Here is a 19,351-nt window from a genome sequence, read left to right as displayed (position 1 = left end):
AGCTCTGCTCCAAATGCCAGAAATGATTCTCCTAAAAGCCTAATTACAAATGTCTCATTCTTACTGTAAGCAGATGGGAAAAAGTCTGTTTGGGCCAGTGTGCATCACATGACAGAATTGGAAGTCGGCCACTATGTCAAATTGGCTTCAAAAACCAAGTGCAATGCTGAGGGCTTCATCTTCATGCTCACTCATTATTTACGTTCAATCTCTCACTCTCTGCTTCAAACACATCATTTGATTCTGGATGTTTCAGTCGAACACTTTAAACATGTTTTTAGCCTCCACCCTTTGAGCCAAACATCTTGTTGCTGTCAGTGTTTACAGCTGCTCTGTGTGGCTGCCGGTTGTAATTTTAGGCAAAGCATTCACATTCAATCCTCATCACATTCAGCTCAGAAGAATCTGAAGCTCTGCTCTACATTCATCTACAACACTGGTCCTCATCACCAGCACTGTGTCTACTCTCAGAAGATATTCCTTTTCATCTTGTTCATCTCTTCCCCCTTTTGATGAAAGATGTTGTCTCGATGGGCTCTAATCGGCAAAAACTCCTTCATAAGCATGCATCTTGTCAATAAATTGTTTTGATCTCTCCTCAAGCCATCATAAATCAAGTCTTCTCCAGTTGAAAAGTTTTCGTTCATCCTCTAAGTGAAATATGTGCACGGACAGGGTTGTGTCATTGCTTTTCTTTTTAGAATGTATGAGTGTGTGCTAATGCATATTAGCTCAGTGCTTTGAAGTAAATTTAAAAAGTGCTCACTGCAAATTCATTGTCTGGGTCCTTTTCACCTTTCCTGAAGGGCCGGGAATACTGGAACTGGTCCACTTCATTGGTTCTGTAATAGCTGCAGAAGCACAGGGAAGGACAGCAGTGAGTTAGCAGTTTGACCAAAGAACCATAAATCTCGGGATATTCACGACAAAATAAATCAGCCTTTAAGTGTTCAGTTACACACTTTAATATCTGCTCTGGAACCCCCTTGTCTTTAAACTGCTGCGGCACAGTCAGAACAGGCTTGACTGTAAAGCTCTGGATGTCTGTGAGGTTCAGTTAAGGATAAGACCAGGAACAAGGGGAAGGTGCAGAGGAAGTTGTTCGAGATCAGTTTTTTTTTTTCTATTATCTGTCCACTCTTTGAGGATGTTCAGGGCTTTCACTTAAATGTTTGTATGAACTTGCTTAGATGCATTTAATGAAATGGCACACATGCTGATGTTCAGCAGTTATGTTTACCACATTTAGCATTTTAGTGCAGCTAAATTAGCATTACACAGCGAGTACATCAGATTACTCATTTACTACAAGATTCACTCATGAACATAAACACTTGACAGATAAAATACTGAATGTAAAGTTAAAGAAGCACAAAGTCTTTAACTACACATCCTGGAGGAATAAAATATATTTACACAGACAATTTTTTAAAAAGGTGTTTTTTTTTTTTAAACTCAGAACTACAAATGTCTCCCCACAGCCATCCAGCTAACATGGCTACAATGTAAATAGCTCCCCTGGGGCCTGTAACTTCAGGATACACTGTCCAGTGGAGTTGCTGATGTTGTCTCCAGGGGGCGCTGTGCTGGTCATCCGTGATGCATTCGGGAACTGAGAGAGCAGCTTTAAGGTGAAGTCTTCAAGCCACTCGTACTCTTTGCCTCGATAGATGAACATCTTGTTCTGCAGCAGATATTTTCAGAATGCAAACACAACAAATTTAACTCACTAAAAAACCAAAAATATGATGACGCCTGTTTTCAATTATTGATGAGGTCTGTGCTGGTGACTTCACTGTTTTCATTCCAACATTGTCTTGTGTCATCAAAAAGCCAATAACCTTTATCGACATTATTGCACACTGCCTCGAGAAAGGTTTCAAACAGCAAACTCCTTGCATAAGCACGGTGCATCATGCTTTTACTACATCTCTACTAAAATAGGTAATCACTTCCTTACCCTGAGGAACGAGGGGAATCCAAGGCCGTAATAACCTACAGCAAAGTACTCCGGCTGTGGCCTCATTGCATGCATGATATGTTCATAAAACTTGGCTTGTTTTTTCTGTGACAGAGGACAAAAAAAAGACAATTAAGACGCAGAACATATACTGCATGTTGTATTTAGTGTGTTTGCAGTCACAGAATGAACTTCAATCATTCATATTTCAGAAAAAGAACAAGTTGACATTTTCTTTTATGAAATTGTGAGAAAAGTTTATTGGAGCACAATCATTCTAAACTACTAAGGCTGAGAGACTTTATGAATTCTTTATAACACATTAAAACTCCACTGCATCAGCAGACACTATCTGGGTTGAAAGGAGTAACAGTAAACAGGTTAACACACAATTATCGCTTCCTTTCTCTTTAAGTTGTTTTTCCAACCAACTGCACACGGCCTCCTAAGAGCTGGACCAAATTCTTGCAGACCATTACTCTTCAGACTAATGTCAATAGTGTTAATGAGGCAGTAACAATATTATTTATAGAGCTGCCTTTAAAGGGGGTTTTAGGAGTGATAGTGTTTTGTTAGTCCAGCTGAATTAAAATACATGGGTCCTCTTACTAGCAGCTGGCTCAGCTCCATGAAGTCAAACATGTGGCTCTCGTGCATCTTGGCGAGCTGTTTCCCCAGCTCAATGGCTTTCTCCCACATCTGAGAAGACATGTGCGTCACTCAGTTAAAAGAGAACAAAACACATAAAATACACAGGAGCCATCTGGCTGTCACTTCTGTGCCCACCTCAGGGCTCCAAGGGAAAACAGTTGTTGTGTACCGGTAGCTGCTGGAGATATGAATACTGACACAACAAAGAAACCTGTGGCTTCTGAATGAGCTTAAGTGACTTCCCCACCAGTTTCACCATTCCAATTCAGATGGAAGATTTCAGACATTTGTTTGGTTTATTTCAAAAAGAAAAGACACAATCAGAACTCTTTACACACGCTCACATGCAAAGGCAGGCGATACTCACTTTGCCCTTGTCCAAGTAGCAAATGATCTCCTGGAAGAGCCTCTCTTTCAGCTCTTGTTGGGTCCACACATGCCCCCCATCTCTGGGTATGAGATGAGGTGCACAGGGTTTGTCAGACCACTGGGGAAGCAAAATTACCATGACATTTAGGTAGAAGCAGAGTAATATAAGCAAAGGTTCTACGGTCTAAACCATACAAAATTGATGTTGTTAGAGATGAAAAACAGGCCAAATGTGCCAGAGACCTCCAGTAATTCAGCATGTAGCAGCAGGGTGTAGGCAGCCTCTGTGTAGTTCTCACAGTCCAGATGCAAATCTCGCAGCTTGTACAAGTACCTGATTATAAGAACAAATCAGTTAGACACAGTTATCTCTTTGGTCCAAAGGACAGACGCTTCATGTGTCTAAATGACTCACCGGATGTAAATGTCCTCCCTTTTTTTCTCTTTATAGAAATTCTGCAAGAGCAAAAAAATCTTTATGTCACATTGTCTCATTTTCTCTGAAGCAATTGGCAGAGCCCAGACCTTATTGTATTGCTTTATGTACAGGCACAAACAGTGTTAACTATTGGGTAAATAAAGGCTCAGGGCATACCAGCACGTTGACGGTGCAGCTCATGCGATGCTCAGGACTTTCATCATGTGTGATGGTGCGGTACGCCAGGAGATTCTTCAGCAGACTGCTCAGCAGCAGAGCCAGCTCCTCTCCTGACTGAGACAGGTATCTGTGGCGTCTGCAGTGCTCCAGCAAACTGCACATACAAACAAATAATCTTCACAGACTTTTCTGAAGCGGAAAATGGCTATTTCTGGCTTCTACCACTTTGCCTAGGCCTGCACTTTCCTCGTGATGAGCATATTAAAATAGTGTTATTGTCATTTTTGTCGTGAATCGTACATTCACTCCCAGAGGGCTTTCTATTGATTAGCAGTTACTTACAATTCTCACAGACTATCTTGTCCTTCTGCCTCCTTGAGGACTTCTTTCAAAAACACAATTGCAAAGGCCTTTGTTGTATCTTAGCAGCAATCCCATGTGGACTCCATATCACACAGAATTGAAGGATTTTCTTTTTTCTGGTTTTCAGAGTAAATGTTTTGTTTGATCTGCCCCTCTGCCTTACGTTTTCTCCAGAAGGACTTTGTACTGCTCATCCCCTCGACCGCCTTCTACCTCTTGATCCAATTTTGTTATCAGTTCGTTCTCAAACTGCAAAGATAAGAGGTGAATTAAAAAACACACCACCACTGGTATCACAAATGTCATATTTAGCCGGGAGCAGATTGACTGGAAATTAAACAAAAAACATCAAAGCGCTGAACTTCTGAGGTCTTCTTACAGTTTCAAAGGTGCGACCGGGGCTGAAGTTATGCTCGCACTGCATCATATCGAAAAAGATTGGGATGGTGGCTTTCCTCAGCTCGGGCTCGGGCACCAGTGTGACCTCCAGAATGGGGCCGACCATGGCCGGGATGAACTTCATTTTGTGTGGGCCTGAGGGACAACAAAATATTATCACACAGAAATATCATAGTATGATTTCAAAAGGCAATAAGCTGCACCTCCATTTCTCAACAAACAGAAGACAGATTTAATAAAGCGGTAAACAAAACAAAAGACTGTGAAACTGGACAATAAAAAAATATTGTCTTGTTATTCTTCTTGCATTTGTGACAGGCAGTGGATAAACAATTCCAGTAATACAAGTTTACGATAATAGAAGGACAATCAGAGAGAGAGAAATACTCACCCAGATTGTACCACATGTCTCTGATCTTGAATCCAATAGTCTTCCTCATGTCTCCATATCTGTGGACGTTTCAAATCAAACTTTTAAATTAAGTTCTCTTTATTCAAATTGTCTTCTGATGAACTTGAAATGATCTCACTTGTTCAGTATCTTATTTCGTTTCTCTTGAGAGAACGATTCCAGCTGCAGTGTTGTGTGGGTGAGGAACGCCACCGTCAAATGAAAGTAGTTATTCCACAGCTGTGAGGAGAGCAAGGTTTTCAAATATTAATGCCATAATTACCTTCTCATAACTCTAGCTTTTGATTTTGTGTTGAATAAAAAATGTGACCTCTACAGAGGCGGGGGGGGGGGGGGGAAAGAGAGAGAGAGAGAGAGGACGGGACACACCTGCAGTTCAAAGTGTGCCTGGTCTAAGAAGTACATGTTGAGGACGTCTGAGTACTGGTTGATCGCCCTGAGGAAGACCTGCATCTGCACCAGGTTCATGATCATCCAGTCTGCGGGGAAGACGTTTCCCATGAGGTCCTTAAACATGATGAATGTCTCCATGAGGAAGTCCTGAGGGCGGCAGAAGAATGACATCTTTACTAGGAGTGTGTGCACGCCTTCGCTTTAAAGAAATACAATAAACAGGATCCAGGAGGCTGAAACTAAGCAAACCCAGAGCAGCAGCTCTTTCCTGCATGTCAGACACATGTAATGCTCCCACAGCGTAATGGAGCCTCACTGACATCCTCATCATGTCAGTCCAATCCATTGCATGAAATGTCTCCAATCAATACCCCCTTAAGAAGCATTAAGTGGCCAGGGTGGTTTAATGCCTGTTATTGATGATACGTTTCAGGACAAGAAGTAGCCAACGGGGGAGGAAGCAGGACACTTACAATGATGTCTTGTCTGGTCTTGAAGGTGCCTATGTGGTGGGCGTAATGCATGTTATCCATTTGCTTCAGGATAGCCGTCATGCATGCGAGGTAGTGGCCCTGCCGGAGAACATTTCACTGTTACTTTCATCATGTTAGTGTCCAATTTTCCTTCTTCTACAAAAATTAAAAATTAAAATCACCCACATTGCATGCTCATGGCTGCATTTTTGTTTTTATTGTTTTGATATGGCTGCTAAAAGATGTGTGTGTAGCTGTATTCAGGTAGTGTTGATGTCAGCATGGTTAACATTGTTATGAATGCTGAGGGTGCATTCTTCAAGGACATATTTCAGCTGCGACGTCACAGTGTGTCTTACAATGAGCAGGGAGGATCTGTCCATGCTGATGACAGTGCGATTAACCCTGCGAAGAAGCCGCTCCATTATCAGCTGAACGTGTCCTCGGGTGGGACCCTGCACAGACAGAAGAGCCTCAGGTACAATCACTGGAACAAACACGCTACACGGGGTCACTTCACCCCAATTACAAAATAAAGACAGGTTAAAAAAAATATGTTTGTTTTTTTTAGTCTTTGGAGAGGATTTGATTTGATTTGCAATGTTTTTTTCTTCTTTTTAGTGACTTTTCTTTGAGCTTTTGTGTTTCTCCTGTTCTTGTGTGCTGCTCACATTAAAAAATAAAAAAAACATTAGAAAAGTTCTGCAGCTGTGACTCTATTCCTGTTACTCTGAGTGACAGAGTGGATTTTTCAGTCAGTTTTTTTAATGCAACTTTGTCAGTAAAAGAAAAAAAGATCTGCTGACAAAGAGGTGAAACAATTAGTCAGTCAGAAGGTTTATAACTCACTGAAAATAAAAATGAAACTACCTTGGTCCCTGTTGAGCCATTTAAGGGTTTTTTCAAGCGAAAAAGGCCAAACATTGAATCCAATATAGTTAGGGTGTTCTACTTTAATTTGTCCTAAAACTCCTAACACTAAATATCTCTCTGTTTCAGGCTGCTGGTCTGAAGAATAAATCATTTTAAGTTGTCACCTTAGGCTTTAGAAAATTGTGATGCAAATTACTTTGTTTTCCTGAGTTTCCAAGAAAAAAAACAAACCTTGAAAATGTTTGTAAGGTGGCTCTTTGGATTATTCTGTGTAGAAAGTAGCCGTCAATTGTCAGCTCTCACAAAGTTATCACAAATCAAATTCTATACACCTCTACTGCATTTTATACTACTAGTCTGGGTCTAGGTCACAGTGGCAGCACGCTAAGCAGGGTAGCTCAGACCTCCCTAGCTTTAGCGCTCCAGCTCCTCCAGGGGGACGATGAGATGCTAACAGTCCAGATGGGAAATGTAATCCCTCCAGCATGCTCTGGGTCCGCCCCGGGGCGTCCTTCCAGTTGGCTATGCCCACAAAACCTCTAAAGAGACGAACAATTCACCTCAACTGGCTCTTTTTCTATGCAAAACAGCAGCGGCTCGACTCAGAGGTCCTCATGGACGTCTGAGCTTCGTACCCCTAACTAGAAGGTTGAACCCAGCCACACTGTGGAAGACAGTCATTTCGTCTGCTTACTTCCTCAACCTCAGTCAGACAAGATGTTCTCTTCTATTATTTATCTGTATTGACCATTTTAAATATTCAACAAGTGATTGAAGGAGAATCTGGTCTCCTCACCACGTCCTTGTGGTCAAGGTTGTCCAACACGGTGCTGAGGAGGTGAACGCAGGCCTCATGGTCAGGTTTACACGAGTGGTCATCCAGCTGCCCACTCAGCTGGTCAGTAACAAGTGGCAGCAGCACGTCTCGACAGTCTGTGGAAGCAGAGGTACAATGTGTTCATTGGATCAAACGGCACTTTTTCCTTTTTTTTTTTAATGGAGCTCACTTGAAAAGCTCATGTTGGTGTAATGCAGAGTAGAGCTTTTTTTTTTTCCCTCCCTTCGTCTTGTGTGAAAAGTCATTATGTGGTTTTTGAGCCTCTAGCACTCCTACCTGGCTGTCTGAAAAGGTCACTCTCCACCATTTTACACATGCAGCCCAGCTTCTGACGCACGAGCTGAGAGTCAGGAATGCTCTCAATGAACTTTGCTAAGAGAACGCTGAAAGAGAGAAGAAAAGACAGAGAAAAGGCCCCAAAGAGCGGCTGTGACAATATTAATGCTTTTCACATTTCATATCTAGTAATTATTGTCACTGGGGGTTAATGAGCAGAACACATGACAGGCGGATTTTAGAGCTGAGCCAATTGAGAATATGGCCTCGTTTACACAGAAGTAAATATTATAATTTGCACTGACACAGGCAATTATCTTTTCTCTGCTGTACAAACCCTCGGAAGAGTTACCTGAGCTCCACGGGATCAAACACAGTCTGGATGTCATTAATGATGCTGGGGAGGTATTTCAATATCGCTCCCTGAAAAAGCAAAGAATCAGGTCTCATCAGACTGACGCTTGGAGTGCGCTTTTGTTCTCTAGTGAAACAAGATTTTTTTTTTCTCACCTTACTGTGAATACCCAACAGGGAGCCTGCATTCATTCTGGTGTTTATTTGTTCAACTTTACAATGGGTTGTCCACAACAGTGTAACACATTTTCACAGCTGGACAGCTGCAGTAATTTGACATGCATCACTGAATAAGCCAAGAGTGATAATTAATGGAACGTGTCCTACATTCTGAGTGGCTGCATTTTATGTTTATATCAAGCTAGAAAACGGTAAACTTGTGTGAGTTTTAAACATCCCGCAAGGTTTCCAGGTGTTCGTTTCTGTTAGCTGCTACAAAAGACTACTAACAATAACAGCAATCTTCCCTTTTCAGCTTACCTTAATCTTCACTCCCTCATCCAGCGGTCTGTCCATGAGCGTGTTGAAAGAAAGGAACAGAGTGCGAATGGAGTTGAAGAATGCGTCCCCATCCTCACTGTTCCCATAGAATCTGAGAATGAAGGACACACATGGCGTCACTAGTGTCCCTCCTTCAAATTTAAGAGTGAAAGGTGTATTCTTATGTGGCAGCGCTTCTCATACCTGAGATAGAGGACCCGGGACTGTACGATAAACCTGAACAGGTATTTGAGAGCTTTGAGTGCTGCATAGAGCCTCTCATTCAGGACGGGCTCCTCGGCGTGGCCCACATAGTAGTTGAGGACCCTGGTTAGCTTCCTGAGAAAAGTGAATGAGTCAGGCATCAAGAACGGATGGTAATTTGGGCGTGGGTGGAGAAAGAGAGCAAAAAGAGTTGCTAAAAATAGAAAGTGTGAAGGGGCGTAAGCAATCAAAGTAGGTAAACACAGAACGCAGACTCACATGTAAGCCAAAGTGGCACTGAAGTGCTTGTTGATGTACGTTTCCAGGACTGGGTTGAAGTGCTGGAATTTGATGTCGCCAATGAGTGTGATTATAAATACCTGGTTAGAAAAAAAAAAAAAGAGGAGGGAAGATCAGAAGCTTGTTAAAGTTCAAAGCATGTAGATAAAATGTTTCTGAGGGATCATAAACTTTTTCATTAGGCATGCCTTACATTTATGATCCCTAAAAAAGACACATAACATTTTAATCTTTTAAGATACTAAATATGAACTGAATCGTTTTTTGCAATTTAATTCACTCACATTCTTTAACTTCTCTGTTGCACATTTGAGCTAAGTTCCAGAGTCCACCATATCTCAAATAAATGTAACAACCTTTTCAAGATTTTTCCAGAAAACAATGGACGGTAGTTGTGTTTTTTAAACACTGTTCACCCTCTGAACAGCGTACAAGAGTTGTGTTTAGTTACTGCTACTGCACACAGAACATTATACTGCTTCTGCTTCACAAAGAGCCATGAAGAAGTTGTCCATTAGACTTGTTGTCTGGCCATGAACATGTCATCAGTATGTAAAGGCTTTATCTTGAGCAACTGCAGCCAAGGCGTTCATAGTGATGCAGTCACTTGTTGAACTGTGAAGTGAACAGTTGTGTAATGAACGGAAAGAAGAACGTTAGTGACAGACTCTGCTTGGTTTTCTCACCTCAGCACACCCGGCCAGTCACACTGGAAAGTGGGTGTTAACGTTGCATATCTGTTTAGGAAATATTTATAAATTCTGGGGACATGCACCCCAAATGAGACCACTGGAGAGGAGTCGGGAGAGAAGTTTATGTTTTTGGAAATTGTAATGTATGTTTAGATGCGTCTATATGTAAAAAACTATACACGACTGACACTAAATGTCTAAATGTTCGATATTCCGATACTGTTCAAAACCACCTGTCTTAAACCACACAATCTCTGTTAAAGGGTTGTAGAAAACTCATGAAAAACTCAGGATATTTCCAGGAGGAGCTGTATATGTGAGCACAATCAGCAAGAATTTTCCCACAGACGTGACCCGGAGTTTGTCCTGCCAGACCCCGAGTATTTTTTCTGCATCAAGTCCAAGTGGGCTGATGTGAGAACGCAGACGGGTATTCTCCTGAGAATTCACGTCGAACATGTAGGAGGGGGAGTGACATTTGTATACTGTGACTGGAGTCAGTGCATTGACTGTCTGCCCACGACCGCTACAATCTCCGTGCATGTAATTAAACGGCTGCATTACGGTTTCTGTTTGTCAGTATGTTGTTCTCCTCTCTTTTGTTGACACTGTGATTCCGTTTAACTACACGTAGCATTGATATAAAGGCAAATATTCTTATTATAGCATCGTATAGCGGACTCTGTAGCTTCGTCCATGTCTTACCTGTTAATTAAATAAAAGACATTTCTTAGTCTGGGGTGAACTGGACTTCTCTTTTGTTACAGTGGTATCCAAACAGTAATCAATACTGTTTAAGTTTTACTAGTATTGTATCAAAGTTTAAAATGCTGGTATCTCGACAGTCCTAAGTGATACTACAGTCTGACAATAACAACTTACCAAAGCATTGAACACCAAGGTATCATAGGTTTCCTTCTCTGAGGTCTCCATCATGATGTTGAACAAGGCATCCAGAGTGTCCTGGAGAAACTGTGCAGAACACAGAAAACGGTGTGGATGGATGGATGGTATAAATAGCAAAGTACTTCATATTAGTGCACCAATAATGACATATAGAGAACTTACTTTGACGATCTCCCCTCCTTCGACCTCCATTAGCCTCTGCAGATTCTGTTCCAGAGCTTCAGGGTTAGACCTCCAGTTCAAGAGGCCGAGTAAATCCACTGAGAAAAAACATTAACACATGAGAATATGTTAAGCAGGGGCAACACCTCCTCTGCTACAGGACTGGCTGAGCTAATTGTGTTAAAAGCCTTAAATGTCAATGCAAACCTCATTAGGTCTACATCGATCAAAATCAACACAACAGCAAAATATTAGCTGCACAGACTGACTTTATTTAAATATCCACACAATCTAGGGGGGAGGACATGAAGACGGCACTGCTGCTCTGTCTGCTGTTACTTATTTCAAAGAGGAGTACATACAGAGCATCTTTTAATCATCACAGACGCAGAGAGTTAGGAAATAGAAATGTTTCCCTACAGTACCGTTCTGAGTGAGTTTAGTGGAGCAGGTGAGCGTGGCAATCTGAAAGCTGTCTTTAGTCACAGGAATCACTCCTGAATGGTGGAACTGCTTCCCTGTTTGCTTCTCCTTTTCCTCGACTTCAGCCCAGGTTGCTGGCAAGGAGAGATAAACCTTTGCATCGTCCGCCTTTTTCACGTCAACCTAAGGAATTCATAAAATAAGAAATGCATCATGAAGCATATTGATCGGCAGAGATTTAATTTCATATTCATTGATTGAGGTGAGATTCATGAATAATCTATCTACCCGCTGTCAAACAATATACTGCTGGTTTCACAGATAAGTGCAGTGAATTTAATCAATACAAAGCCACAATCCAGAAACAGCACCTTGTAGACGATAAGTTCATGCCTTCCGTCTTTCAGCGTGGTCCCATCTTCTCTCATGAGGCGGACGAAGGCCATACCGAAGGGCTTCTCCGATTTGTCCCGAGCTGAACGGCATAAAGGAAGCATAAGCTGCTTTTAACATGGTGGCAGGATTACGCGTCAGTGTTTGTCATACAAAATACGGCACAGCCACTCACAGTCCTGGGAAGATCTGTGTCGGAACATCACCCTCAGGTGACAGCGGCAAACGTCTTCAATGGGAATTGTAACCTTGAAGGAAGAAGAGAAAAGCCAGGGGAATTAAGGAGACTGTGAATAAAAGATTAAACATATAGAGGAGAACTATCTGGTGGAAGATTTGTTTAAAAAAGAACATCCTGCGACCAGATTATTTCACTGAATTGAGCTCAAGTAAATCCTTTTGAAACAATAATGAGAGGACATGGGATTCATGGCATCAGACATGCAGAGCTGCACATGTGGTCGACGTCCTCATTCTTACCTTGACTGTTTCATTCCAACAAGGCTGCTTCACCTGGTAGAAGATGACAGACTTGTACACTGTGATACCATCATATCCAGCCCCAGGAAATATCGCTTTCTATGGAGGTGCAAGGAAGGGAATCAGTTGACATTATACCAACAATTTCAATTTGATCATTGATGTTTATGAAATCAACAATAAATGCAAAATGCATTACAGGAGAATATATATGTTCCCTCTTTATTTCCTAAAATCTCCTGTTGTGACACACAGAGTAAACCTTTCAGATGACTGCATGTTATCAGTGATGTTTTTCCTCTATGTCTGTACATGTGTGCTTTCCTTAGTCAATATCTGGAAGTGACCCGCCTACAGGTTGCTTATTTTAATCTTCTTCAGATGCCCTTAGATTTGCAGGCACAACAGTTTTCTTGACCTCACACATTGATGCATCTGCAATCAGGCACAACAGACGTTGACTATTCAAACTGCATTTGAAACGTTCATCTCCCTTTGTTCCTTTGGAATTTGAACTTCAAAGTTAGCCCTTACCAATCTCTGAAAATGCCAGTGAAGAAAGAGTGCTTGGAGCTACTGATGACCCCAATACAACAATGCTAGAATAGCAGATCACATAGATGTGTTTAAAATGATAGAAAATAAAGAGAAAATAAAATTAAAATAATAAAGTAAAGAGTCTTTAGCCATGCTTTCAGCTTGTAGTATTAAGATGAATGGCAGTAGTATGTATTGAGCTAAATGCTAATGTTAGCATGCTTACCACCTTATAATGGAAACTTGCACATCTTTACCAACAAATAATTAGAAATGTATCGAGTTTGCATGCCGGTGTGTGCTGCATATACAACTGAGGTTTGTGGGAGTTTCATTAGTTTTGCAGGTATATTGCCAGACATCAAAGTGTCAGATGAATGGAAAGTTTGACCTGATTAAAAATGAAGGGGAATACTAGACTTCTTACAAACCATCCACCGGTGGATATGAATGAGATAACTAACTGACAGTCACACATATCAGCGTCAGAGTAAAGCCAGAGGATCACTAAAGACATGAGGAATAATAATGCGGGGGCCATGAATGTCTACATGACATAAAAAAAAATGTAAACCATTGTTACATCCACACGTCTTCTTTACCTCCACTGGATTGCCTTCAACGTCGTGCACACATAGTATAACCTCAACATTTTTCGGCGTCTTCTTTTTGCCACGGTCAAACTCTCCCTGCAGCAAGGTTATGTAAATATCATTCCTGACGTTTCCTGGAGAAAGGACAACAGAGGATCAGGTGGATGTGCTAAGTATTTATGCATCCTCCTCACGGCTTTGTGAGCAATTAAAATGAACATGACCATGGCATATGTAGAGCAAAGCCGAGCAACAAAGACGTCAATCCACCTGGGAGGATGATTTCTGGAAAGCCCATTTTTCTGACGATAGCTGTGCTGCGGTCGACAAAGTGGGGGCAGTCCTTCCTGACCTGGGCCAGATCCCCAGGGAGGAGCTTCAGGGTCACAAACAGCCCTGCCAGCAAACATGTAAAGAAATTCAATGAAGCAGACGACCAAAGTGCACACCTCGAAGACCCCTCACACTTCATTTATTCTCTTCATAACAAAAGGTTCAATTTAGAGTGACCCTCTGAAATCACAGGGGAACACAGTGTCTGGGCACACTTCACTTTACCCTGGCCTTTGTGATTGACCTCCCGCGTTGCGATCACTTTATTGAAGACGGCGGTGAGCGGCTCATTCTCTCCAATGACTCGAGAGGGGATGAGCGGAGACATGATGAGCTGCCTCTGACGGATGTAGGTTTCCATAGCTATCCTGGGAGAGAAGCATCAGAGTGAGTCTAAAAAAAATAAAAAATCAGCTGCCAGCATCTCTGACAGGTGACAAACAAATGGACAGAAGAGCTGCAGAGGCAGTGTGAGGCTTTCTGGATCTCTTGACAAGATGCACAATTATTCTTCCAAACAGCCCACTTACCTCAAGTGGATCCTACAGACAAAGTCACACAAAGTGCTAGAACTATACCGAGCTTTATAAAGTTCAAGGATACTTTTTCTCAAACACTGCAATCATTTAGTCCATAATTCATGTTCTTAGAACTCTATATGAATTTATGCCGCTTTCATTTTGAATTTAGGGAACAGTGCCAAGTCAGTTATCATGAATGATTCCAGTGTGCAGGCATGCCAACTTCTTAATGACGATGTAGTTTGAGCAAATTACTAATGGTAACATGCAAACATCCTGACATTACAAAAGTCTTAACGATGGTCCACATTTGACATGTTAGCATGGTAAGGTACAGATGGAGCTGACAGGAAAGGCTTTATTTTTCAATGGATTTAAAACACAAAACAAGGAACTGCTTTAGAGATTAGCATTCATTTATATAAAAATATGTCAAGTAACTTGTCATGTAATCTTATTATGTTTGCAGGTCCAATTCAATACTTATTAAGACATATACAGACCACAAACAGAGGACTGGATGGGCAAAAGCACTAGAAAAGTGGATTTTACATAAAAGGTGTTTTCGGACCAAACTCATCTACGACTTTTTGAAGAGGAACTATCCACCAGGGAGTTCCCTGAGAACTACACATCATGAGAAGTTTTTTTCTGAAGGGTTCCAACAGTTCCTAGAAATATGAACATGTTCCTGCGGACTGAGAAGTCCTAATACTGTATGCCACCTTTAATACTTAATGATGTTTTTCGCTACATGCTTAAGGGAGACATTAAGGAAAGGTTTGACCACGTTCAAAGGGTTTTGTGTTCGGAGACGAAGTGCAACACTTCATACCGTATAAACCACACCCACCCGAGGGGAAAGAGTTGGTGCCAGAAAATGCAGCGAAGTGCAGAAACGCCACCTAAATGCTGTTAACTATTTATGAATACAAGATTCCAGCATTTCAGAAGATAATTTAAGTATCCGCAGTCCACCAAAGAGGGATGAGTACAGTCCCAAACTCAACACTGTCAGGTGTCTGCAGTGTCCTAAACTCAGTTTTATATAGGAAATGATCCCACACAATAGTTGCCGATTAAATATTTCATAGAAAGAACCTCAGGAAGACGCAATGCGAAATGTGATGTTTGCTCCAATGTTTGAAAACCATTACACTTTTAAGTGTAGCTGAACAATCCTGATGTGCCCTGGATTACTCTGATCTGAAATATTATGACTTCTGATCTAATCACTAGTTAAGATCCTCATTTAACCATCATAGGATCCAAAGAAGCCTCAACAAATTTCCAAGTGTGAGGTTCACAAAGTTTTCTCCTTCTTCCTGCTGGTCCCTCATCTTATTGTCTGTATGCACTTTTGATGCTTAAACACATGTAGTTCTGGGTTCTGATGATCTTTGGGCCTTTTTGACTTCATTGATAGGATTGCGGAAGAGGGAGAGGAAATATTGGGAGAGGAATGTGGGGTAGACATCCTTCAAAGAGTCGATGCCAGGAGTTGAACCTGTGACAGATTAGTCGAGGTCTGTAGCCTCTGTGGGGTGTCTGCTCTTCTTATTAGTTACGCCTGATTTATTATGTCAATGTTTTGACAGTCCTTTGCAGGACGAATTAAAAATAGAGTCTGTAGCTTTTTCCTTAAAAAAAATATATATATCGACTTATAGTGAAGTAATGCTGCTCAATGCCAGACACAGCGGTTAGCTTGTGCTAGTGTGCTAAATTATAGGCTCTTACAGTACAACTAATGTTATATTCTCAGGTAGCTTGCAGTGTGGGTACAAGCAGTAAACCTACACAATAACCCTGCAGTGGGTGTCTGTTTCTGGGGCGATCAGCGCAGGAGGAGGGGGCTCAATTTAAATGTTGTGTTTACAAACTGCAACCAACATTGCTACTGACTCTACCTTGAAATAGACTTTACAGATTGATGTGCTTTGTGCTTACAGAAATGTATTGGGGCGCTGCCTCAGTGAATTGCTTCAGCAACTCCAGAAAAGGTTCAGTTAAACGTGCGTTTTGGAGTTTCCTTTGGTATGACCTTTTTGTGATTAATTTGTAATTGTTCACTTCATGATTACCAGAGACAACTTCGTCCCTCAGCATCTATAAAATATTGAAACATTTGTCACGGCTGAAAAGCTTAACAACTTGTGTGGAACACTTTGTCTTGTGTCAGGGACACACTTGGGGAAGTAGCACGGTATTACATGTCCATGCAGCTTTTCTTCACTTTTAATGAGGAGACATCCCTTTTGTGAAAACACTAACTATGCTTGGAACTATATTAGTATCTCTCCAGTCATTAAAGTCAACATTTAGTGTTTTAGAGATCCTCCGATGATTTAATGATAACATTTCAATCCTACAAAAACATGTTTTTTCCTCTGTACCTCCGTGCGAAGAGACAAATGGAGGTTAAACCTGAGAAAAATGTGGCTTAGATGTCGGGAATCAGTCAAGATATTTTTGGTGCGCTCCATCTAGGATGTCTGTGAACGCATCATTGCCGCATCCGCCCATCTTGCAGTGTGCTGTGAAAACGTGGCCTTGAAATCATGGCTTTGAGAATAGCTAACACTCCAGATTGCAAAAAGTTTTTTTTCTTGTTTTTGTCCTTGAAATGCAACATAGCAAAAATTTAACTGCATAGACTTGATGGAACACCGTAAGGAAATATAACTCCAGTCTCATTCTGACTCTTTCCCATTATTTGTGCTGAATTGTGCAACGCTACTAAACAAGGTTGAGCCTGTTAGCAATGTGGAAGTGTGACAAAACAAGACTCACTGCTGAAAAGGGATGAAATGCTGTTTGTCCTCGTCGTCTGTTTTGCCATGAGCGATATCTGTAATGTCCATCACTGCAAAGATAAAAACAACATCACAGTCAGCAAGCGGTCAAGGGTAAGTCTCCTGATGCAATGTTTTCTCACAGTTTTGCTCTTAAAGTTAACTTACTCACTATAACTGTGCAGACTGCATTTCCTACTTCTGAAACAGAAGCAGAGCCATGTGTCTGATTTCACTCACCTGTTGCCGGGCACGGCCGACAGCCAGCCAACTAAAACAGATTGAGGGTTCTTGATCTCCAGCTTGCAAATGCCTCTGAAATGTTCATTCCACCCGGCCCTCTCTGTAAAGTGTTTTTCTTTCTCCTGGCTAAGAATAATGTTATTTCTTTCTGTCTCTGGTTTCAGTCCATTTACTGGAACCGCAGAGGAAGGCATTTCTCATCAAATCCACTAATCATCTGGCCAAAACAAAAAGACGAGTGCTAAACCAATTTCCACCAGCTCCTTTGCCAAGGCCGGGTGGAGGCATTTTCTAGGTCAGGAAGCAGGTGTTCCCATTCCATTCGGCACATGGATCCTTCATTTTTACACCTCCACGCAACTATTTTGTGCCGCCACAAAGGAGTGGCATTTTTTCTTGATGGATTCAACACAAATATTAGGACATTTTCAGAAAGCAGCTTACCAGCCACACCAAATGGTCTCCTCAGTCCTCCGGTGTGTTTCTTGCCCTCTTTGAGCTCCATGCTGCCCACTCTGATGATCTGACACACCAGGAAGAGTCTCTGCCTCATCAAGTCACTGCTGCTCAGGTCCTGGACGAAACAAAGATAAATATTAGGAAATGTTGACTAATGAGGAGCTCGGTATACAATAGGCGGCAGACTAGGAGGTTATTTAGTCCATGCGTATGTCTGGAGCTGCAGACCAGATGGGATGTATTAGGGGATGAAAGCATGCAGCAGAATCCTCAAATGTATCATCTTTCAAACATCTTCAAGTGTTTACTTTCCTGCATGTTTTAGAAATCAGAGGAGACCTGTGTGCTTAGAGATATGGAAAAAATGCTGAGCTCTTTGATTTGATGAATGAGTTTTTAGAAATTAGTCGACCGCTAACTCAAAATGTCACACGTGCAGGTCACATGCAGGTTTACACCAAGTTCTTTGCAGGAAACTACTGTCTGTGCCATTACCATAAACAGCAGGGAAATAATGGAGGCAAATGTATTCAAATTTCCAGAGAGATGCCGTGAAAGTAAGCCATTCAGTGAAACTTTCAGTAAATTAGGAGCTATCCAGGAGCAAATTGTCTCCTTTGTCACAGATTTGGATTGTTCAGATCCGATGCATTGGGAATACAGCCGGTGGGTTGGGATTCAGTTACCGTGAATAGTGCTGGCAAGTTGTTCAGCTTTTCAATTTCTTTAGGCATCCCCATACTGTCCCAGCGCACCAGGAAGTTCTCGCTGCAAGAGTTTGAATAAAAATCACAGGTAGATGTTAAACTGTAACAAGGCTACAGGAGAAAAATGTAGTCAAAAAACTCAATTTCATTTCACTGCAGATTAAACATGTTGTCAAAAATGCTTACTAATTAGCTTTCACATTTTTAATAGCTATTCTCAGGAGCAGGGGGCTGAAACTGGCGGCCCCCGGAACAAAGCATGCCCGCCAGCAATGATATCTTGCCTGCAAGATTTAGAGTGTGACTTTTATGAATTGTATTATTTTCTAACCAACAACCCCATGATGACAATCAGTGACAGACATAAACATTCACACAGTGAAGCAGCACTGCGGACACTGGACAGCGTCTTGTGCAACAACAGTTATCACCAGAATCACCTCCTCTTTGGCCTGTTGCCTTCAAAAGCGCCACAGTGCATTTTTTGAACCGGTACAGTACGACTGAGCTACAGAATACAAAACAACAGGCTTAATGTGAATACTGGCCTCTACCGTCTCCCACGATTTTTTGGATCTACTGCAATATGGATGTCACATTCATCCAAAGGCACGTAGTTCTCAAGTTTTTTATCAGTCAGTCAATTCCTATCTTGTGTGTTCATTGAGAAGAAGGTTGACTGGCACAGTGTTTCCCACATATAGACGATACTTGGGTGAGCCACTCAGGAAAAGGCTATTTATGGCCCCCAAGAATATTTTCAACCTGTTTTAATTTATTCATAAAAGTGCTGACCGCACGAGAGAGAGCTAGAGAGAGAGAGAGAGAGGGAGAGGGAGAGGGAGAGGGAGAGGGAGAGAGAGAGAGAAGTCCACTGTCCATACATCTCTCCTGTAAATTAGGCTCCAGTGAGTTTAAAAAGAGCAGTCAATAATTCTCAAAATTAAACTGATACACATGCAGGTTATTTTTTTTACAGTACAGAAAGGGAAAATAAAAATTATCAAAAGTATTTCATGACTCAAATAGTTGGTTCTGGCCTGCCATTTAATTAATTATAAAAAATTTGGCCTGAGGCTAACTTGCCGACCCCAGCTCTAGAGCATTTTCTCACAGCGAACATTCTGACTGATCAAACGCAGAATTGTTTCCACTTTCTTCAGT

General features: G+C 41.6%; 1 protein-coding gene across 2 annotated transcripts in view; it reads right to left on the bottom strand.

Moving 5' to 3' along the window:
• The window catches only part of dock5 (dedicator of cytokinesis 5), a 42,235-nt gene that overhangs the window by 8,950 nt on the left and 13,934 nt on the right, over positions 1–19,351 (bottom strand). For both annotated transcript variants that reach the window (XM_020631073.3, XM_020631074.3), the window contains exons 9-42: positions 18,167–18,248; positions 17,466–17,595; positions 16,777–16,849; positions 13,688–13,830; positions 13,400–13,525; positions 13,139–13,263; positions 12,000–12,098; positions 11,695–11,767; positions 11,498–11,601; positions 11,129–11,309; positions 10,704–10,801; positions 10,518–10,607; positions 8,923–9,023; positions 8,644–8,778; positions 8,440–8,551; positions 7,958–8,028; positions 7,606–7,712; positions 7,288–7,424; positions 5,978–6,073; positions 5,619–5,717; positions 5,122–5,292; positions 4,871–4,971; positions 4,732–4,790; positions 4,321–4,475; positions 4,105–4,190; positions 3,576–3,732; positions 3,396–3,436; positions 3,224–3,314; positions 2,979–3,098; positions 2,570–2,659; positions 1,961–2,065; positions 1,543–1,684; positions 963–1,044; positions 767–851 (exon numbers count right to left, since the gene is read on the bottom strand). In XM_020631073.3, coding sequence (XP_020486729.1) covers positions 767–851; positions 963–1,044; positions 1,543–1,684; positions 1,961–2,065; positions 2,570–2,659; positions 2,979–3,098; positions 3,224–3,314; positions 3,396–3,436; positions 3,576–3,732; positions 4,105–4,190; positions 4,321–4,475; positions 4,732–4,790; positions 4,871–4,971; positions 5,122–5,292; positions 5,619–5,717; positions 5,978–6,073; positions 7,288–7,424; positions 7,606–7,712; positions 7,958–8,028; positions 8,440–8,551; positions 8,644–8,778; positions 8,923–9,023; positions 10,518–10,607; positions 10,704–10,801; positions 11,129–11,309; positions 11,498–11,601; positions 11,695–11,767; positions 12,000–12,098; positions 13,139–13,263; positions 13,400–13,525; positions 13,688–13,830; positions 16,777–16,849; positions 17,466–17,595; positions 18,167–18,248 — 3,667 coding nt within the window. The remainder of the gene's footprint in view (positions 1–766; positions 852–962; positions 1,045–1,542; positions 1,685–1,960; positions 2,066–2,569; positions 2,660–2,978; positions 3,099–3,223; positions 3,315–3,395; positions 3,437–3,575; positions 3,733–4,104; positions 4,191–4,320; positions 4,476–4,731; positions 4,791–4,870; positions 4,972–5,121; positions 5,293–5,618; positions 5,718–5,977; positions 6,074–7,287; positions 7,425–7,605; positions 7,713–7,957; positions 8,029–8,439; positions 8,552–8,643; positions 8,779–8,922; positions 9,024–10,517; positions 10,608–10,703; positions 10,802–11,128; positions 11,310–11,497; positions 11,602–11,694; positions 11,768–11,999; positions 12,099–13,138; positions 13,264–13,399; positions 13,526–13,687; positions 13,831–16,776; positions 16,850–17,465; positions 17,596–18,166; positions 18,249–19,351) is intronic.

Source organism: Labrus bergylta, chromosome 2, assembly GCF_963930695.1.
Source record: "Labrus bergylta chromosome 2, fLabBer1.1, whole genome shotgun sequence".
In the NCBI taxonomy this organism is placed as follows: Eukaryota; Metazoa; Chordata; class Actinopteri; order Labriformes; family Labridae; genus Labrus; species Labrus bergylta.
This window is presented reverse-complemented; position numbering and strand designations above follow the sequence as displayed.